At 40.4% G+C, this 23,578-nt stretch overlaps 1 protein-coding gene across 1 annotated transcript in view; it reads right to left on the bottom strand.

The window, feature by feature from the left end:
- Nucleotides 1-211: 211 nt before the first annotated feature.
- The window catches only part of BIRC6 (baculoviral IAP repeat containing 6), a 296,285-nt gene continuing 272,918 nt past the window's right edge, over nucleotides 212-23,578 (bottom strand). The window contains 3 exon segments of the mRNA XM_039531866.1: nucleotides 212-1,070; nucleotides 2,177-2,311; nucleotides 15,234-15,422. Of these exon segments, the coding sequence (XP_039387800.1) occupies nucleotides 891-1,070; nucleotides 2,177-2,311; nucleotides 15,234-15,422 (504 nt within the window). The 3' untranslated portion in view covers nucleotides 212-890.

Consider the following 23,578-nt stretch of genomic DNA (forward strand, 5'->3'; position numbering starts at 1 on the left):
TAGAATGTTAGCAGTCCTATATAGCATATCTTTAGCCCTTGTCAATGCTTAAAAATTAATACATATGACTTTACTATGTAAAATCAGACAATTCAGTTTTAAAAAACAATTTTACTTCCAGAATAGCCTTTTAAAACAATCAAGACAAATTTTGGAATACCATTAGTTTGCACAAAATAACTAATAAAAGATAAATTCAGAAGTCCAGATGTTGGCATGAGGTAAAACCATGTGCATTTATTTAATCTGCATTTTAGAATTAGTAAGCATAAAATTAAATACGTTGACTGTAATAATTCAGTCATACAAGTGCAAGTCTCCAGCTAGAACGTATTTTATGGCAGATCATTTAAAAAATGTACCAGTAAATCATAAAAGAGGGAGCATGTCCATTTAACTTTTATTGAAGTATACAGGAGGTTTTCTTTAGAAATCAAATATGAGCATGAAGATATGGCCAAACGTAAAATCTATCAAATTCAGTGAAAATTTTCTGACTTTAAATAGTAGCTGTAAGAATGACCAATATATATTCTTTGTTACATCCGCCCTCACTCTACAAGTAAAAAAAAAAATAATAAACATTCAGTAAACATTCTTTCCTAAGGTAGTTTCCCTTATATATCAGTGATTTATCCATTTCTCGTATACATAACTTTTTAAACATACCAATCAGTGGTTCTCACAATTGAAAAATAAAAGCACAAAAAAGTTTACACTGTTGTACAGGTAAATAAAAGATCATCTTGAATTAAACTGTATATCCTTAAGGGCATAGTATAGTTTCAATTTCATTACCTATTACATAATTAGCTTCTTACATACAAATATTGACATATTTGGCTTGTGCTTCAAAGCCTCTGTATCTGTAAAGTCCATGTCAATGCCACTCATAATTTGAAATCACTGGAGATGTCTTTACTGCTGCTAGGTTTAACCTGGTCATGCAATATCGTCTCCTCAGAACTTGTTGTGGCACTGCAGTTCTCGGTGGAATCATCAGAATCTGGATCCAAGCCTTCAGGGCAGGGGAGTTTTAAAAGCTCTTCACGGAGTTGAGCTGTGTGACGCTGTATGTACAGATATTAAGATGCTGATTAAAACATCATTACTTTTCACAATTCTTCTAAGAAAGTAATTTTGATGCATATTATCAATCAAATAATATCCAGGAAAAATATATTACAAAAACGGTCTCCCACAAGTTGAAAACCATTTCTGTGTCTGTCAACCAGTTCAGCAACAGTAATGGTTGCAGAAATTCACATACCCACAGAGTTCTACTGAAGGTGAAGTAAAGGGGACAATGGGATGCCAATCTGCAGCAGCAGGGCATTTGGGGTCAGGAAGGCAGCAGTGGAAATGTCCTGGTTTGTCAACCTGTGCATCACAACTGTGTACTATTCATGCTTATAGTTGGTGTTGGGCACAGCAGGAAAATTTTGAATAATTAGAACTCACTGTCTATAAAAGGGTTATGAAAAGACACATACTACAGAGATATATAATATAAACACTGTGGACATTTCTCTAATCTGTTCACCATAAAAAGCAGTGACCCTCATTTTAAAGCTCAGTTGCACTGAAACAATGTCATTCTAGCAACAGAAAAAGTGTTTCCCAGTAATAAAGCCACAAATTCTGCTCTTGTCCAAGCAAAAAACAAAAGTTGTTAAGTATTGTATATTTTGTTACTGAACACTAAAATTGCATTGGGATGTTAGATGTGCCAGGCCACTTAAATGTACAGTTATTTGCTTATCAATTTTTGATTTTGTCTATGAAAGTAATTTGTTTTCTGGGAAGCTTCCCTTTAAATCTGTACTGCAGATTGGTTATAGGAAATTTTATCATATCCCAAAATACATCCCAACGTAACACCAAACTGCTACAAAAGCCTTATGAAGAAAATTGAACTCGCACACTTGCATGGGGTGGAACATAACTACATAAGAAGGAAATAAATTCCATTTGTAAAATATTTCATAAATGATCATCAAGAGATGCAGTGTGACTGTCAGTTTTACAGTTTATTTTAAAGCTTCAATCATGTTTCAACTTTTTTTTTTTTTTTTAAATATTGCTATTTTTGCTTGTTATACTCATACATGCAGGATAGTTTCATTAAAGTGAACTGTTGCTTCATGTTACCTGTCATCATATTAGCATGCCTCACCTTAAGAGCTGCTGCGTGATGAGACATAGTCCTGCCTACCCGTTTGTCACTGCTGTACTGCTGTATATCTGCTATCCACTCCTCACACTGGGCCATGATCTCCACCCTTTTCAAGTAAAAATGTTTGTGTATGACCTGTAAGAAATATACAAGATAAGAAGAAAAAATTTTAATCACTGGCTTCCAACAACCACATGTTTTTAAGAACAGCAAGGCTGTGAGTTTTGACCTAAAAATATCAAGTAGATCAGTGGTTCTCAACCTTTTTGAGCTCAGGACTAATTTGCAAACCTTGATAGCCTATCATGACACAGAGAGACCTCCACCCACAGAAGCCCGCAGACCCAGTCCTCACCCTCAAACCCTCTGCAGGGTTGCAGCAAGGGGGTGGGTGGCCTCAGAACTAAGATTCCAGACATTACAGCTAGGGAACTCCCTAACTGGGGAAAGGGTAGTGAGCTGAGATATTCCCCCCAAAAATACAGCCCCTCCTCCCCCAGTCCATGAGGGGAAGAGTAAAGGGTGGGGTGGGATTTGGGGGCAAAGTGGTCTGGGGGAGAAATTTGGGGGTAAAGTGGAGTGGGGCTGGGCAGCAGGATGGGGAGTTGAAGAGAGGATGTTGCAAGGCAGAGGATAATTTAAAGGACCAGTATTTACTAGAGAATCTGACAGCACTATGACTCATTCCCTCTGAGCTCCTGTCCCATAGGGCTGGTTGGGTTTGGCACCCTGCTCTGGGCACTGTGGCCTCCAGAGTCACTATGGCACTCAGTTTTGGGCTGGCTGGACCAAATTTGTGAGTGGCTTTATAACCTGGTGGATAGGGTTGCAATGCCAAGAGGGAAGGTTAGCACAGCCAGCCCTGGACCCTTTTATGCGTTCTGGCTATCCAATTTTGGGTCACAATCCACAGCTTGAGAAACCCCGATGCAGATGAGAACATTGTCATTTAGGTATTTTGTGTTATATGGCTGAAGATTAAACAAAAGCCTAAATACAATACCCTACTGGACGCTAAAATATTGACAGTAAAATGGTAGCCAAATTCCATGACTGTACAGAAATTCCAGATGTATTTGCAACACAGGGCATACATTTACACACAAATATTTTCTAATCTGGAAAAGAACAGATACAATACATAGGGCTTTTCATGAGTTTTAAAGCCACTGCCCTCATAGAACAGAATGTGTTTGGTAGAAGGGGGTAGAGCACCAATTATGTCTGTAGTCAGTGCCACTTTCTGCCTGAACAGTAAACAGGTAGGCAGAAGAACTTGTATTAGCAAGTGGGTGTATGGAAGAATGTCAACTGTGCAGTATATTCTTCCCCAGAGCTGGCCACGGACCATCAGCTAGTGTGCAAGGGGGCAAGGCCACAGTTATGTCCCCTTGCGGTTACCACCTTTGGTGGTACTAAAACTCCCTGTAATGCTCTTGTGATTTTAGAGTTCAGGCATCAGCATTCAGGCTGCCCCCTACACAGGTGGGAGCCAGAATCTGACCCTATACTTATCTTGGTGTTTATATACAGTTTTAGAGAGCACACAAAAGTAGTCCTAACTTTTACTAATGGCATGAGACTCTTAGCATGACTTTGTCAGAAATTTCTAAACCTTAAGTGGGGTCACAGATTTGTGAAACTAGAGAACTGCTCTGAAATAGTTTCCTAAAGAAGTTTATCAAGCACACTATCAATTACGTCAAGGCTGAGTATTTTTGCAGTACAGTAGACGTGGGGCCATATTCTCCACTGCTTATTTCCTCTTTTCCTTATTATTCCTCTTGGGGTAAATAAACAAACTATCCTGAGAGTTGTTTTTCCTCATTTATAGCAGACACTATGAATAAACAGTGTGTAGAGTACTTAATTCCCTCCTTTACTCTTCTCCACCCTACTAATTGTATAGGCAGCAACCTAGTAGTGCCTGTTTGCCTTCTTAGGCTTCAGGTAGAACAGATGCTTATTTTATCCAAAAGGTTTTTGTTTGGTTTGACCAGACTAATTTATAGGGATAGCCATACTCCCTCTAAGCTAAGGGGCCGATAAGTCAAATAGGTGCTGAAGCTTCTGCACTCAGAAATTCTTTGTCCTTTGGGGACAACCTGAATGTTAGCTTCTTCAGCGATGACAAAGAGGATTGGGAAAGCTGCCAACACTGTCAACATTCATCCCAATGTCCTCTGAGGGATCAAGCAGTTTTTCAGGCTGTATATATAGGATAGGAGAGGGAGAAGGAACCAACCCAGGGTAACTAATGGCTTCAGAGATCAAAAGGCTCAGACTACATCCCTAGTAGTAATGAAGTCAACAGCAGAAGTCTTTGGTTCCAAGACTTTCATTCTGAGAAAGCTGTTCGAGACAGTGTGTGTCATTCACTAAATATTTGTACATTGCCTAAGACAACAGGGCCCAACCTAGTTGAGGCCTCTAAGCACTATGGCCTATAAGCACTACTGAAGTATAAATGATGAAATAAGCTCCCATTCAGACTACTTAGCAGCTGTCACAGAAGATAGTGCTCTGCTTAAAACAAATCACAGATAAAAAGAAGGGGTAAAGATTGTACTTTCCAATGCATTCCCCAGATCCATGGTGATGCTTGGGAAAACTTGGGAGGACTCTCTCAAGGTGGTTCCCCTAGATAATCAAGGCTCTTGACTTTTCTGAAACCAGAGCAGGAGCCAGGGGACAGATGGTACCTCCCTTTTTCACACACTCAATTCTGCATAGGATGCAGTCAGATGTGAGCTGCTGGTTCTTGGACCTCCTAAGCTTCCTGGATACCTTTGCAACTTAAATCTTACAGGAAGAATGGTCTAGTGGTTAAGGATGGTAGCTTTAAATTTGGGACACCCAAGTTCAATTCCCTGCTTCTATCACAAACATCCAGTATGACCTCGGGCAAATCACTCCTGTAAAATGAGGATAAAAGTACGCTCTTACCTTATAGGGGTGTTGTGAGGATAAATACTTTCCAACCCTGATATTCTATGATTGAGGTGCTTAAATACTAAAAGTACAGAACCTACTATACACAGATCAGTCCATCCCTTGTCTTGCCTTTGGGTCAAGCAGTTCAAGAAGGGACTGGCACTGACTCAGCTGGAAAGTTTTTCAAAGTCTCTTTCATCAGGAAGAACTGGAATTACAATTAACACACTTTCCTGGACTGGAGAGTGAAACTAGCACAAACAATGCATCTCTTAGCTAAGTGCCCAGGCACTTGCTATGTGGATCAGGAATATCTTACTCTCTGGAGAGAGTACCACCTGCATTTAGTCTGTTGACTAATATACGCTGGCTAGCATACATATATACATTATGTTGACACTATTACCCGCAATATATATTCCAAGCATTTAAGTATATATATTAAGCATTAATATAGCAGCTATATAGCCCAAATTGGCTTGTACTTTTATTATAACCCTGTTAACTTATGGTAAATATCCCATAACACCTTGCATTTGCTGAAGCAAGCATTTGGCACAAGCAGATAATAAACTTGTCAAAATCAAGATACATTCTTTCTGAGTCTTAGTACAAGCTCGGGAAGTACCTTCACGGATCAGTACCTGGAATGCTAATACCCAAAACAAAGATAAGGAAGGAACAGAACAACAAGTTAGGGAACTGGAACAAACTGATGGGTTGGATTTTAGTGATGTGTAAAGAAATGTGTAACCTGTAAAATCATACCAGCTCAAATGTACAACTTTGGGGAGCACACCTACTGTGTAAGGTGAATGTAACATCGCTGCCAGGGCCGGCTCTACATATTCGGCCGCCCCAAGCAGTCATGTGCGGGAGACGCCCCGGAGCCCCGGGAGCAGCGGACCTCCCGCTGGCTTGACTGGTGAGGGTCCGCTAGTCGCATGGCTCGGCTGGACCTCCTGCAGCTGCGGACGGTTGGCTGGTCCGGCGGCTCCAGTTGAGCTGCCGCAGTCATGCCTGCGGGAGGTCCACCGGAGCCCCGGGACGACCGGACCTGCCGCAGTCATGCCTGCGGGAGGTCCAGCCGAGCTGCGCGACCAGCGAACCGTCCGCAGTCATGCCTGCGGCAGGTCCGCCGCCCCGGGCTCGGTGGACCTCCCGCAGGCATGACTGCAGCAGGTCCGCTGGCCCAATCTGCCGCCCCTGACGACAACTGCCGCCCCACGCGCGTGCTTGTCGCGCTGGGGTGTGGAGCCAGCCCTGATCGCTGCACAGGACTGACCACGGTATGTGAATTCCAAAGCAGGTAACCCAATGCAACACAGAACCTGATGCAACTGACCCCTTGGAACTGGGCTACAGAGTTAGTTATAATTACTAACCAGCCAAAATACAATTATAACAACATCTGAAAAACTAATGCACTGTTTACACTAACACTATACTTACATGGTTGATAAACTGATGATGGGGGGAAACGACCAAGGCAGTCATTTACTGTGGTAAGAAACCTATGGGACTAGGGAAGCAGTAGTTTATATACTCCTGCACTCAATGTTGGATTTGCATGCAAGTATGTAAGGCAGCACCAAGGTTACTTGACAGAGGAATCCAACTTTACATAAGCACACCCAGAAGTGGGGATCTACACAGATAATAGTTGGAGAATAAGAACCAAATCTATTTATCATAGTGTCTTTTAAAGGCTTTTTAGTTTAAAGAGAAAAACCTAGTGCTAGGAATGTCCTTGCTGTACTGCAAAGGGACAAAAGACATTTTCAATGTAATACTGAGCTGCTCAATTATTTTACTGATGAATCAATGATTCTGCTCCCATTGCTAGCTCCAAAAATTATAAAATGCCTTAGTCAATGTCACACCTAACATAACAAGTAAAGTGGAAGAGGAGAAAGTCATGAGGGAAAGTCAATGAGTTGTTCAATTTAATTTTGTCAGTAGCAAAATATGTTATTTTATTCTTTTAGCAGCCCTTTGACCACAAAAGCCAGATACTTTCAAGGTAAAACATCTCTTTGTACAATGGTAGGATAATAAAATACTAATTTAATTCCAGAAAGCATAAGTGCCCAATTTGTCAAAGATAATCTATCTTTATTGTGAGTATTCTTTTCTTAGTCAGTGTGTACTATCAGATGTTTCAGAGAAGTCTTACAATCAGTTGAAGTGTATTAAGCCTGCTGTTGGAAGTGGTAAGAATAATGCATGGTTTTTACAAGTGACAACCAGCAGCTGACATTATGACAAAACTTAGCAATTTGCGTCCTCTTTTACATAAGAAAAAGGCTCAAAGCAGGAAAAAGTAAATGAGCATAAATAATGTGTCATGGGTAGAAAGTCTAGCTGGGAGTTGAACAGAATTTTTTTAAAACCATGTTCAAACTGCTAGAATCACGCATTCCACTTTTCTTAGATGTTAGGGAAGGCATCAGTTCTCACAGTTGGGAGTTACCCTTAATCTGATATACACACCTTCACAGTTTAATAGAGGTGTGAAATTGTCCAAGAAAAATTATGACAAATATCGGATTTCTTGCTTGGCTGCATAGTTAGCAAGTTTTTTAGCAACATCAAATATAAATGAAAAAAGAGGAAGATCATCAGAGTCTGATGATATCTTCATTAAAATGCTAAATGAAGATTAAATTAAATGAATTGCCACATGCCATGGACAATGTACATTTTTTCTTATGATGAAAGACTGTCAGTGAAAATCTATTTCCTAAGACTTCCCACTCCCCCCAGATATTAGTATTTCAAGGAAAAAAGAAGCTACATTCTATTACATTAAACAAACAATTAGAACTCCATAGAACCAGTATGAGTCAAATTCACTCCTGTGCCACACCATGCCTCGCTTAGTTTTTTCATTCTGTATGTTTTATGATCAGCCTTTAGATATTGGCTAAGTAGTTTTTTCAGTTTTGAATTGCATATTAAAGACAAATTTATTTAAACTTAAAATAAGAAAATGCAAATGAGAAAAGTGTCTTCTTGCAGACACATGTATCCTTTGCAATGAGTTAAAGTGCAGCTTGCTAATTTGCACCTCACTACTCTGCATATGCAATAATTCAACTCCCCAAAATGGCAGGTTCTCTGCAGTTCTTGATAAAGACCTAATAATGTTGCTGTGAAATCTCAAAAAATTCCATTAGTTTTACAAAATATATTACCGAATATTACTTGTAAACTATTAAATAATTACAGCTAGCATGAGCGAACAGGTACCATTAAGGTTGCAGGAGTTTCCTTTTATAAAGGGCCATTTCCATTAAACTACAAGTCTGTAAACTGTTCTTCTTTCAGGTTCCCCAACCTTGCCAAGCTCAGCATCAGAAACAAGCTCCCCACAGATCAGGACCCACCAACTCAAAGCAGCACTAATCCCTACCAGTACAACAGATGCAAAATCTACAGACATATTTCCACTGCTTCAATGATCAACAACCCCCACAACAGACCTTTCAATACCCATGAGTCCTACAAATGCCTATGACAACATGTGGTATACCTCATCTAGTGCATCAAACACCACAACAAGAGTACATGGGTGAAACTAAACTATCACTAAAACAAAGCGGAGTCTGGTGGCACCTTAAAGACTAACAGATTTATTTGGGCATAAGCTGTCCGCGTTGTTTTTGTGGATACAGACTAACACACCTCTGATACTTTAAACCAGTGGTCCCCAACGCAGTGCCGTGGGTGCCATGGCGCCTGCCAGGGCATCTATGTGTGCCCGCGTACTGTCTGGCAGATGAGCATCCGCCGAAATGCCGCTGAGAAGCAGCATCATCCAGAGGCATCACTGCCAAAATGCCGCTGATTTTTGGCGGCGACGCCTCTGGATGATGCTGCTTCTCGGCGGCGACGCCTGTTGACGTTGCCGCTTCTTGGCGGCATTTCGGCGGATGCCAGTCCTCGGTGGCTCGTCGTCCGGCGCCCTCCGGACGAAAAAGGTTGGGGACCACTGCTTTAAAGCATCACTATGCTCTCGAATGAACTCTCACAGAACAATAAGACGACAAACACCCTACCACCAACGGGTGAACACTCCAGTGGTGAGCTCGAGCCGGTTTGCACCGGTTCACAGGAACCGGTTGTTAAATTTAGAAGCCTTTTTAGAACCGGTTGTTCCAAGAGAATCCCAAAACAAGCAGCAGGCAGGTAAGCCAGGCAGGGGACGCGCAGAGGGCTCCAGGGAAGCCCCGCGGCACCGGTCCCGGTGCCGGCCGAGCGGCTCCAGCCCGGCTCGGCTTGGGGAGTCGGGCCCCACAGCGCCGGTCCTGGTTGAGCGGCTCTGGCCTGGCCCGGCTCGGGGAGTTGGGCCCTGCGGCGCTGGTCCCGGTGCCGGCCGAGCGGCTTCCACCCGGCCCGGCGAGTCGGGCCCCATGGCGCCGGTCCCGGTGCTGGTGGAGCGGACCCGGTCCCGGGCAGTGTGGTAAGGGGGCAGGGAGGGGGTGTTCGGTGGGTTGTGGGGAGGTGGTCAGAGGCCAGGGAACAGGGGGATTGAATGGGGGCAAGGGTCCCAGGGGGCAGTCAGGAAGGAGCAGGGGTTAGATGAGGTGGTGGGGGGGCAGTCAGGGACAAAGAGAAGGGGTGGTTGGATGGGGCAGGGATTCCAGGGGGCCATCAAGAATGAGAGGAGTGATTGGATGGAGCAGCAGGGGGCAGTCAGGGAACAGGGAAGGGGGGGATGGGTTGGGGTCCCCGGGGGTGTGTGTCAAGGAACATGGGGGGTTGGATGGGGCACGACCCCCTGGAGGGGGGCACGACCCCTTCGTGAGGTGAGAAGGAGGGAACCTTTTAATATTTTGGCAGCTCGTCACTGGAACACTCTTCACAAAACTATCACTCCACATCTGATCCCTCGTTCTCAAAGAAAACCTGCACAATACCTTTGAAAGATGAGCCTGGGAACTTAAATTCCTAACTCTGATAGACACCAAAAATCATGGACTCAATAGATACTGGTTTTATTACTCATTACAACAATCTGTAACCCACTAGCTATCCTTTGTCCTCTGACTGCATAGGTGTTAAATGCCCACTTCATTTTGAATGGGTTTCTTGCAACACCTGTTAACTCATGCTTAACAATCTGTTCCACCTTGTATTTAGCTTTGACACTGATTACCTTTCCCAGACCTGAAGAGGAGCTCTGTAGAGCTTGAAAGCTTGTCTCTTCCACCAACAGAAGTTGGTCCAATAAAAGATATTACCTCACCCACCTTGTCTGACTCATCTTTCAGACATTTTCCAGATCTGGTCTCTCCCCAGCAGTGAAATTTTTGGGAACATTTCAGAATTAATAGTTCAGTTGGTTTAGTGTATGAAGAGTAAAAAGTGACACTTCTGTCACTGTCTTTTTCAGATCACTCGAATGCTTCAGTAGGAATGGGTGGAAAGGTGAAATGTAGTGAAAAAGACAGCCCCTGGGTCTGAAGTGTACTTTTCAGCTATGTGGTGAAAGCCTGTTTAGATTCGGAAGAGTTATGAGGATTTTAAAATGGAACTTGTGCATGCAAAATGTAACATACAATAAGGCTTCACTTTTTTTCTCCTGCAACCTACCATGGTTTCACAGGCACTGCACATGGTTGTGTTGGTTGAGTAGAATTTCTCTTTCTATACACTATCCCTAAACATTCTGTTGACTGGGGACGTAGGAAAAATGAGTGGAATTTCTCATCTAACATCCTATTCCACATGCATCATCTACGTGTGGGTCTGTAAAAGGAATAAGGCAGTTCTGCAAAGGGATCACAATGTTTCTAAGGCATCTGGTGCACTGTATTTTGGGTCCCTTGCAACAAAAACCTTTAAGCTGATAATATATTTAATTGCACCAAAAATGTTAGAGCCTTGTTGTTTTTTTTTCAAATGACCTTTGAGCACCTCACTTTGAGGTGTATCCCAAAGAACCATACTTAATTCAAATTTTGCACACTTTACTTATGCAGAAGGGTCCTACAGTCTAGACTATTGGAGACCAGGTTAAGGAAGAGCTGGAGGCTCTTGGAGAGTTACAAGAAGAGAAGGGGACAATTGGAGGATTACAGTTTGGAAGATGGGGAGGAAGGAGAAAGGATATCTTTTATCCAAAACCTGAAAATAACCTTCAATTCAAAGGATGGAAGCTCAGGCCATTTCTCTCCAATACGGTGCAAGCAGGGGCGGCTCTACAAATTTGGGCGCCCCAAGCAGTCATGCCCGGGAGGCGCCCCCGAGCCGCGGGAGCAGCGGACCTGCCGCGGGCATGACTGCGGAGGGTCCGCTGGTCGCGCGGCTCAGCTGGACCTCCCGCGGCTGCGGACGGTTCGCTGGTCCGGCGGCTCCGGTTGAGCTGCCGCAGTCATGCCTGCGGGAGGTCCAGCCGAGCCGCGGGACCAGCGAACCGTCCGCAGTCATGCCTGCGGCAGGTCCGGTCGTCCCGAGGCTCCGGTGGACCTCCCGCAGGCATGACTGCGGCAGGTCCACCGGCACAGCCTGCCGCCCCCCTGGGAAAGGGCCGCCCCAGGCGGGTGCTTGCCCCGCTGGGCTCTAGAGCCGCCCCTGGGTGCAAGCCACCATTAATCAAGTTACTGATGGGTGTTTCATATTATACCTCAGGATTTGTTTGCTTTTAGTGGGATGAAATCTGCCCCCTAATGTTACATTAAACCACAAACAACTAAACAACTAAGTGAAAAGTAATTCAGGCCCAGCTACAAATCTCTTGTATAGGCAGTGAACTTCTGTACTCTTGCAATCACTTTGAAAAGGCAGACACTAGAAATAAAGTAACAGTAATAGTCATTATCTGCTCTCATGAAATGATCTCATCTCTCTACTGGGATAAATCCATTTGGATGCATCTTATTCCTTCACCTTCTTCAGGAAGGGACAGGATGAGATATCTCCCTTATAAAAGCCATTAGCAGAATCTGAGCTATACAGCAAGTGTTTGAAAAATACTAAGATCAAATTCTGGGTGCTTTAATATAAAGGACAACAGTACTGAACAGGAATCAAGGTATTTAGGAACTGAACTGAGCTTTATAGTACATCCAAATTTATAGCTTTAATGTACAAATTATAATGGTGTAGTTTAGTATCCTTAACTTCTAGGCTTTTGTCTTTTTGAAGGGTAAGATTGTGTATATGTCTTGTAGGTTGCAGAGAACATCAGAGAGATATATATGAAAATGACTAACTCTACCACATTCTACTATCTTTAGTTGTTTCATTTAAATAATTACAATTTGATATTTTTCCTGGAAGAGTAAAGTTGTTACAAATATTTATTAAAAAAGGATTTATTAGTGAAGATGGGTGTAACAGTGAAGGGCACTGTTACATAAAATGTCAAAAGTCAGTTTAGAGGAATATCAGGGGCTCTCTTATTATATTTATATCTTGATTGACAGGGCCAGAATATCCTGCATATATGGGTGTAATACATAACAGGGGACAGAGTAAGTGGTTGAGTGTCTGGGATGTTCACTGGTGTTTGATCACTGCTTCCATATTCACGTGAACATTAAAATTTGTTCCTGAAGACACTCAAGCTCTTTCCATTCTAAGGGTGGAGATCTATTAACATGTACTTTGAAGAAAATGATTAACTCATTCAAAGAGACGCATGATCTAGCAATGTGTTAAAATCAACATATTATAGGGTTACTCAATCTACATTTTTATGACACTTTTCAGCCAGAAAAAACACTAAATACTTTACAAACTCATGTATAAACTATACGCAGTACTGGGAATCACTTCACCCATCACTATGGTGCAGCCAGCTCTGGAATGAAAAGCTGCTGCTGTTTAACTCACAATAAAACACTTATTTTCTATGGACTCTGATGATTGGTTGGTCAAACAAACAACTTAACATCTTCCATTAATGTCTGTACTGATTATTTTACTTCCTTTAATTTGTCATCTATTTCTTCACTTGCCACATCATTACTCTAGTCCATTCACTCACTTGTTTCCTGCCCCTTCCTTCCTTTAGGCATCTTGAGTTAGATAAATTAATACACTAAATGTTTGGTAATCACTAAACCTTTAGTATGTATTTGCAGTATTGATCAGCAGATTTTGCATGTAATGCAGTTAGAATAAGAAACAACACATCCGATGCTGTGAAAAGTTAAAAATACAAACTAGCTAAGCTTTACAGAACCACATTTTATCAGATTTTCCACTCATCTTTCTAGAAGTTTAAAGATTCTAGAAAACTCATCTAATAAACTCAGCTCCACCAATGCCTCAAATTTCTTGTTTTCTAATAAGTATAGCAAGAACCTTGATATTCCCATCATTTCTTTCAACGTTTTTATATAGTTAAAGTTCTCATTCAACAAGAAGGAAATCTTAGATGTTGATAACACAAATGCAAGGAGTATGGGGCATAAACAGGAAGAAATTTAAGTATTAGTGCGTAAGCTAAAATTACGACTTGACTAGCATCAAAGAAATATGATGGCATAAAGCTTATGACTAGAATACTGGTACAAAGGGATCCTTGTTCAGGAAGGGCAAGCAGGGAAAAAAGGCAGGAGATGTTGCATTATACATCAGGAATATATACAGTTGTTCTGAGGTCCAAGTGGTGATAGGCAAGCCATTTGAAAGTCTCTGGGTAAAGATAAAGGGGGGAAAAAAACAGAAGTGATGTCATGCTCGGAGTCTACTACAGACTACCAAATCAGGAAGAGGAGGTGATTGAGGCATTTCTAGAACAAACAACAGAAATATCCAAAACACAAGACCCGACAGTAATGGGAGACTTTAACTACCGAGACTTCTGTGGGAAAAGTAATATGGCAAAACACAGAATCTCTAATATGTTCTTGGAATGTATTGGGGACAACTTTTTGTTTCAGAAAGTGAAGGAAGTAACCAGAGGGACAACCATTTTAGACTTGATTCTGACCAACAGGGAAGAATTGGACGTGAATTTGAAGGTGGAAGACAATTTGGGTGAGTGATCATGAAATGATGACTTCATGATTCTAAGGAAAGGAAGGAGTAAGAGCAGCAGAATAGGGACAATGGACTTCAACAAACTCAGAGAGCTGATAGATTTTCTTCCCATGAGACCTGACCTAAGGGAAATGGAGTTGAGGAGAGGTGGCAGTTTCTCAAGGGGACAATATTAAAGGCACAACTGTAAACCATCCCGATGGGAAGGAAAAATAGGAAGAATAGCAAGAGGCCAATATGGCTCCATCAGGAACTCATTAATGACCTGAAAATCAAAAAGGAATCCTACAAAGAGTGAAAATATGTACAAACTGCGAGTACAAAAGTATAGCACAGGCATGTAGGGACAAAATCAGAAAGGCGAAGGCAGAAAATGCATTACATCTAACAAGGAAATAAATGACAATAAAAAGATGTTCTTTAAATACATTAGGAACATGAAAAAGATGAAGGAAAGTGTAGCAGGAAAGGAGAGTTAATAACTGATGATATCAAGAAAACTGAGGTGTATAATGCCTATTTTGCTTCAGTCATCACTAAAAAGGTTAATTGTGACCAGATACCAAGCCAGGAAGTGTTTCAAGCACTCTGGAAGACAGGATTAGAATTCAAAATGACTGACAAATTAGCAAACTGGTCTCAAATCAGTAAGATAAAATCAATAAAGGAAGGAAAAAATTAGATGCCCAACTACAAAATGGGGAATAACTGGCTACGTAGTAGTATTGCTGAAAAGGATCTGAGGGTTATAGTGGATCACAGATTGAATATGAGTCAATGATGTGATGCAGTTGCAAAAAAGACTAATATTCTGTGGTGTATTAACAGGATTGTATATAAAACATGGGAGGTAACTCTCCCACTTTGCTTGACACTGGTGAGGCCTCAGCTGGAGTACTGTCTCCAATTCTGGGCACCACAAATTAGGAAAGCTGTGAATAAATTGGAAACTCCAGAGGAGAGCAACAAAAATGATAAAAGGTTTAGAAAACCTGACCTCTGCTGTAAGGTAAAAAAAACTGGGCACATTTAGTCATGAGTAAAGATGACTGACTGGGGACCTGATAACAATCTTTAAATATGTTAAAGGCAAAAGCCAGTGTTTACTTTGTTTCATAATACCTACCTCCTTAAAACATGGTGAAGGGTTTCTGATTTGTTCAAGCATAGCCCACTTGACTGTTGCCTGTCGTATATTTCCATCATATTCTCTGGAACTCTGTGTACCACTAGGAGTACCTCTAGATCTTTCATATCCCGGTTCATTAAAATAGGGTTCTGCTACCAATATGAGGGACTGGACAGACACCAACACCTGTGGAGAGAAGCAGTTAAATGAGTAAATGAAAAATAATTCAGCCCATTACATAGTGACCACCACTTGTTTTTAAAATACATTATATATTAAAAGATTTGTCTTCATTACAAGAAATATTCTATGACAAATTAATGTATGTTGTAAAATATGAATATTTCATACTAGTGGGGAATTGTGGCAAATATCTATTCCATCTGAAACAATTACCATAGTTATACTAAAAATCATCATCCATACAACTGTAACCCTAGTCCAAAGAAAAAATAAATTAGAAAACTATAAGAAGATAAGTATGTAGCTACATATTACTTCCAGAGCTAAACATTTTTTGAATAAATTGGCCTGGCCCCACATAGATTTTTAGGCAGTTTGAACAAACTAACAACGGTGTCTTTTATTACATTAAAAACTTAACTATTGTTACTTTGTTCAAACTGCTTAAAAATACATAATCAGTGGAGGTAAAAATTCTAGCTTTCAGGTCCAAGCGTAGCACAGATGCAGCACATAGATTTTGAGAATAAAAGCTGAGCACTGTAAGTATAAACTGAATATTTATAAAATGAAACAGAGTATAAAAGTTACAAAATACACATTAAAATTAAATAGCTGAAGTGCCACTGCTTCACTATTGCCTGTCACACCCTGATTCAGGATTCTGTGGTTTTCGTGCAACATCTCCTGATACTGCCAACACCTAAAGCAGCTCTCCCTAAATTAACTTAGCTATTAGTGCCATGGTTAATTACTGCAGAAGAAATTCAGCTCTTCATAGACCAAAAGCAACTAAAATAAACTTTCAAAGTAGTAAAAAAGCAAAAATAAAAAAGTTCTGCAGGAAATACAAACTCAATCTACAGTAAGTTGACTGCACATTCACTATTTATTTTATTGGGATTTATATACACACAGAAGGTATGTAGCCATATGCACTAGGTAACCTTCGAAAAAAACCTCAGAAGTACCTACATGAAACACAACACTCCAACATACCTAATGTGCAGTAGTAACATTCAGTTAGACTCATGGCCAGCAATCAAATAGATATTTAATGCTAAACTCCCTCTCCAAAAATTCACTCGCTCTAAAAAAAACCCACCTCAATGAGGGGCATGGCTCCCAGCGCTGGGGCACTGTTTAAACTGGCACTTTACGGCGCTGCAACTTGCTGCGCCTCAGGGGGTGTTTTTTCACACCTCTGAGCGAGAAAGTTGCAGCGCTGTTAATTTCCAGTGTAGACAAGCCCTTAGTTTCAGTGGAATTCCCTATGTAACTTACTACCACAAAACACTATACTCCATTTGACACGGAAAAAAAGCTTTGAAATTTAGGTGCAAAGATATCATTTAGAAGAATAAGTAGATGTCTGATTATTCTCTTTTTAAAAGAAAAAAGTATTATTTCAAAGTTTTTAGATCTACTGATATTATATTAGCTATATAATATAATGTAACTTGGTACTTTAGTTATTTATTTGTAAAGATTATGATTAACTGAAAGGGCCCAATATTCTTCTCAGACACACAAAATAAATAGGGGGGCAGAATTTGGCCTTGATTTCCCTCTTTTCATCATCTGAACAAGAAGAAACAATTCTTATTTGAAACAGAGGCTTAAACAATCATTTTAAAATATTTAATGAAGTATCAGGTGAATGAAATTAGATTTTTGTAGATCCATTCTCATTATAATTACATCTCTGATGAGCTGGAGGTCATTCTAGCATGTGATAACACAAGTAGGAGTGGGTGAACTTATTTTGATCAAAATGAATCTTATTGAATTAATTTGCACCAAGACAAAATGAAGGTGGTGAGCTGAGGGACAGCATAGTGTCTAGTGGGCTGAGCAGGGGACTGGAATCTAAGAACATCTGAGTTAGAGTCTCATTCGGCCTTTAATTCACTGAGTGATCTTTAGCATACTGATTAAATCTTTCTTACTCAGTTTCTCCATCTCTCCACCTCTACCTCTGTCACTGGCTGTTTATATATTTAGCAGTTCAAACACGTTAAATGCTATAACATACTGTATAATCAGAACTGCAAAACAGAACCTCTATGAAAGTTAGCTGCCAATGCTGCATATGAAATAAATACTTGTAAGCTTCCATTGAGGTACTTTTCTAATAAAGAAAATGTGTTAGGTTTTCATCTCCATATCAACATCAAAAGTCATTTTTCTTCAAATACAAATTCTTGTGCTTGTTGAATAAAAGTTAGACTATATTCATCAAAAATGTAGACTAACAAACTAGACTCCTCCCCCCCCCCCCATGGAATCAAGAGATACCAAAAAAAGGGGTGGGTGTGTCTGTGTTTTTAAGATTTATTATAAAGCTGTTGTCTTGCTATCTAGTTCTTTCAGTATCGATCTTAAGCGGAGTCAGTTTATGGTTGTCCTATCTAATGGATGTCGTGTTTCATATAAAAAAGAAAAAGCTATTTTATTTTGGGTTCTGTTTATCTATAAAATAAAATTGTGTTTTTTCTATTATAATAAAGAGTGGAATTTTCACAAGTGTTTAGAGTCAGCCTAATTCTGCTCCCCCTGAAGTCAATGGGAGCTGAGTTAGGCCAACTCTGAAAGCTTTTGAAAAATCTACCCCAAAATGCTACATGTCAAAACTTGTCATAAAAATCAGTGTTGAACTCATAGGATTCATTACATAAAGAACACAAAAACTCTGCCATATTTACTGTTCAAACATCTTACATTCTGGGTATTTTAAAATTTAGACATAGTAGACACTGAATAGATATTAGCTATTCATGGCTTCGAACATTATGCACAGTCTTAACTAATAAGCAGATTTGCTGCTGTATATTATGTTTTCAGCTACCTAAAATCTCTGAACTGAATTTTCCACTTTCATCTGCGTTAGAAAATTCTTAGTGTTCTCTTACTACCTTCATAATGGAACCCTGATAAAATAAAATAACCAGCAGACCACAGATTTCAATATAAAATTGCAAACTATTTCTAAACTAGTTTTTTTGTAACAATCAAATCTAACATTCTATAGAAACATATGATTGCCTCCCCTCTCCCAGACGTAATCTGTAATTACATAAATGAATAAAGAAAAGGTCTGTTGAACTAAATTAATCTAAACCAAACAAGGATAAAAAGGCCTCTGGTGAACACAGGGTTTCTATCATACGCACCTTTATCCATTACATTTTTAGTTAATGTTTTCCAAACAAACGTTCAGTTTATCCTATTTTTCATCAATTAGTGTTTACAAAGTAATTTGAAAATGCAAAGAATTATGGCCCAGATGGTCTCTATGTATGAAAAACCTAGTCTGGGGAACAATTTTGTCCAGAAAAAAGCTAGTTAAAGTATAAAACTACCTCCAATCTGACCAGTACATAGGAATAAAAGCCAAGGCCTAATGGGAAGGACCTGGGGCAGAAAATCACTCTGTCCAAGAGAAAAGCCACTTTGAGATAAGGAAAGAATCGAGTGAGTGCCAGGAAAACCCAAACAAGCCATTTGAGTGCATTAACAGACTTTGCTATAGTTTTTATTTTGCATTTGTGTAACAACCGGTGAATTTATACAGACTTTGTATTAAATTTCCATAATAATCTGCGCAAGTGTCTGTTTTATGTTAGTCAACTGCAAAATCCCATGCTTTCTGGTAATTGCTGGATTCTTTTTAATCCCCATTCATTGCTGTGGCTACTATATGAGCTTTATTCAGTTGATTTATTAGAAGGTTTTGAAGAGCTTCTTTATAGTTCTGGATAGCACATACTTCATTTTCCCATCCATTTCTTACTATTTATGATAATATGAATTCTGGAGGCTGCTTTGCATTCAACATGAACACCATGGTATAGATGTTAAATGATTCCTGCAAGATAAGAGCTCAATCTCCCAGCTTGTGTGTGTCTAGTCAAAATCAGCACCTGGATGAAAAGCAGCTGTCTACAGCTGAGCCAAGACAGGCTGAAATAATATGGGTAAGAAGAGGGAAGCACTTTGAAGAATTTGCCTACTCTGTAATGTTTCTCACTAGAGAGAGCAATTGCCTTCAAATGGTTGTCAGTCAGTCTGCAGTTGGAATGCCCTTTTGGACTCCTCAGTACTACTAGATGTCCAACTATCCCCTGCAGCAATTGCTGCCAACTTTCAGGTGCAGACCAGACCACAGCACTCCCTGTATGATCTCCAGGCTTGATTACTGAACTCAAATATAGGAGTGAAGCCACACATCCTGAGAAAGTTACAGCTGGTACAAAATGTCCATCTGTTTAGCAACACAACTGACTGTAAGCAATCGCCCCAGTTGTCTCCTTTCTGTGCTGACTCCTCACAGGGTACTGAGTCCAGTTCATAGTCTGTCCAAAATTTAAAACCCTCCAATGGAATTGGCTCTTGCTACCTGAGAAATTGCTTCTCCCTGAGACCATGAGCTTCCATGGCAGCTAAGATGAAACTGTTGACCAACAGGGGGAGGCTTGTGAATGCAGGAGACAGAACTTTCACAGACTCTGCTCCTAGACTATGGAACTCACTCCTACAAGAAATGAGAATGACCAGTGAGTTACCAGTTTCACAACTAAATGTAAAAATTTATTTCTTTGGCTTCACTTTTTTTCCCCTCAATAATTTCTTCCCTCACCCACTTAGACACAATCATAAACAAGCAAGCAAAGCCAACTAACGTGTATTTCTTCCTTCCTTCCAAGTCTGTAGAAGAAATAACGCTACTCCTATTTTTGTACAGCTGGGAGGCAATCAGGTATTACCAGTGATGGGAGCCATTTAAGTACCTAAATAGTGCCTCTCGTTTTGGGAAAAAAAAAATCACACACTGAAGAATTTCTTTACATGCAGTATTAAGTTTTGCAGGTGTGTTTATTTCCCAGGTTTTTTTCTGTTATTCCAGGTCTTTTCCACAATACAACATATAAACAGTATTTGACAGGCTGTGAGTTGGATATTCTGTATCTGTTATGCCAAAGGCCTCAAATTTTGGAATTATTCAACAGCCTAGACAAGACAGTCATGTACCATTTATTAGCATGAACAGTGTTCATGGGGTGTTGCATGCTTCATGTGTCATTAGGTTGATAATGTTCCAGTAGCTCAGTAAGCTTTTTACCTGGTTGTGGTAATTTTTAGACTTTTTAGCAAAATAATCACACTCTGGGGATAGTTAATAATAGAAATCCATTTATCAAATGTAAATTTCTGTTTAGAATGTTTTAAAGAAATTACTTATGGCCAGATTAGGACACAAAAGCAGACCACAAATACTAGAATACCAGTTAACACAACTAACAATTACGTATTGACAATCATTATCTATCTGCACTCTTTACATGAAAAGATTGTTATGCTTATCAGTTACGATAGTCTCGCCTCTGGACTGTAGACTTCACACTTTGCTACCAGTCCCCCTTGTGATACTGCCAGATGATGTGTGACAATTATATGTTGTCCCACAGTTATTACCATATGTCCAGTCATATTCACTATTTTAAGGAAAGGGAATATTGTGAGAATCAGAAATACCTTTAAAATCAGAACGATTTTGTTGAATTATCTCCCCTATTACTTCTTATTCAACAACTACAGTCCGCAGGGTGTTGTGTATTCATATTTTGATACTGTCAGCAGGGGCGGCTCTATGATTTTTGCAACCCCAAGCACGGCAGTCAGGCAGCCTTCGGTGGCGTTTCTGTGGGAGGTCCGCCCTTCCCGCGGATTTGGCGGCAGCTCTGCGGGTGATCTGCCGGTCCCACGCCATTGGCGTACCCGCCGACGAATTGCCGCCGAAGCCGCGGGACCGGTGGACCTCCCACAGAAATGCCGCCGAAGGCTGCCTGACTGCCGCCCCACACGGCTTGCCGTCCCAGGCACGTGCTTGCTGCGCTGGTGCCTAGAGCCGCCCCTGACTGTCAGAAAGAGAAACTTTCCAAAATCACGATAGAATCTTGATTTCATTGAAGCAGATAGTAAAACCCTATGTCTCAATAACAATATAACAGATATCGTAGAATAAAAAAAAACCCACAAACCCGCAAACTGGACTTTTCCACTTAGATATTTACAGAATGTTTTCTTGTGTTAAATTTCAACCTTCTGAAATTATTTTCTAAAGTTAATCCTTTATCTGCCGTGCTACTTTAATGTCCAATCCCATACACAGCACAAAAAATATGAAGTTAAGAAACATGGATTCTTGCAGAGAAGAAAATTTCATGTCATTACCATACCAGGATGATAAAGAAGGTAATTTGCACCAAACAATGGCATTTTGCAGCAACTATGTCCAGGTTTTAAAAACAAAACAAAACACTTTCTGCTTTGAAGTCATTTCAAAATGCTAATTAGATGGCTCTGTGGAAAACTAAGCTGATCAGCAACATTGAAATTATGTATTTTCCCCCAGAACAGTCCTTTTATAGGAATTTATTAGCAAAACCATTAAACTTATTTACGAGCACTACTGGTCATGAATCTGGTTAACTCCTTATAGTCACAAACGAGTATTCTTTATTAAATGTCCAATTATAGCAGCCTTTAAGAATATATTAAAATGAGCTAACAAAGCCTGCCTTTAGCATTCTGAAAACTAATAACTATGTTAGAGCATTGTGCTAATTTTTTTTAAAAACAGGAATTAACTATTCCTGTGAAATCTACACTATACCAATAACAATTTGTCCTATGTCTTGTATAATTCATTTGTCACACAGTTTCTGCACGTCTTCCCACAATATATGAAAAAAGTGGGACCAAAACCTTTGGCTATAGATATAAATATTAAATATATGCAGGCTCACTTACACATTCTCATAATTTATGCTTCTTGTAAACAGATTTTTGTATACTCAGAAGCAAATGTACAATGCATACACTACCAAGAAATAAGAGTAAAAAAACCAATAACTAAAAATAGAAAGAAGTTCAAGAAAAATGACCCCATGATCTCTTGGAAAGGAAATAAGTGAGACAAGGTTGGAGATCTAGGCCTTTTCCTACAACACCGAGAAGCCTAATGAGGGAAACAAGGAACCTGCCACAACACCACAGGGTGGTAAAGCACAAGATCATACCATGGGGCTTTAAAGGATTGAGACTAGAAGCTCCTATGAGCACAAACCAAGAACCTCAGTCCTTGTTCTAGGAGCTGTCTAGAGAGAGAAGCTGCAAAGTACATCCCAGATGGCACTGTGCCCAATCAAATTGTCCCTGAAACCAAAAGCCCATAATGGGGAACCAACTAGCTTCTTGATCTATCCAGAGATAAACTGGCCCTCAAAACTGGTTAATCTAGGCATTAGCACTAGGGAAGTGAGGTCAGCATCAAGAGAAGCAGCAGATGGTGTCTTCAGCATCTGCACTGGAGAGAGAACATTTAGAACCAAAACTTCCAGCACCACGGACTGGTCCCATCTCTGATTCATAGAATGCCTTTTCTTGTTAGAGTGCTTGATTCCCCGAGCACCAAGGAATTCTCATTTCTCCGCTTTCTCTTAACGTTATGCTTTACAGCAGAGAACAGAAGTTCCCGGGGCCTCCCACAAATTTAGAATGAACTAGAGATGGCTGAGGACTTACTGCTGTTCGGAGAGGACTGAACCTCTGTAGCTTTCTCTAGTGCTGCAAGTGTAATTGGCATCAACCTTTGAGGTTTCACCAGGTGCAGTCACTGAGGAAGGCCCTAGCATTGAAAGACCAGCACCAGCCAACTCCACCAACTTTGGAGTTGGAGAATGGGTCAAGAAAGGCCCTGGTGCAGCAATAGTAAGAATCCCAGAGGACTGAGTCTCCCTTTTCTCAGAATCCTAGTACCTATAATACGCTCTGTGTTCACAGAAGGCTCCCAAGGCTTATGGTGCCTCATCACAGTGGGAATATGAAGAGCCCACTCTGAAAAAGATTATTATTTTCATCCTGTAATCCATTTTGTCAACTCTGTAGCTAATACGCTGGAAACAATTTAAGCAGCGACTGTGTAGAATATTTCAACACCTTTATGAACATTCCCCTTTTATTTTTACTGTTCACGTGTTACAAAAAGAATGAGGGTTCCCTGTCCTTCCTTCTGAAGTCTGAAACCACATTTTGTAGTCTCAAATCAGGGACTGTTATCTGTTTCCAAGGAGTATAAAAAAGTATTGGTCACTTTC

Source organism: Mauremys reevesii, linkage group 3, assembly GCF_016161935.1.
Source record: "Mauremys reevesii isolate NIE-2019 linkage group 3, ASM1616193v1, whole genome shotgun sequence".
NCBI classification, from domain to species: domain Eukaryota; kingdom Metazoa; phylum Chordata; order Testudines; family Geoemydidae; genus Mauremys; species Mauremys reevesii.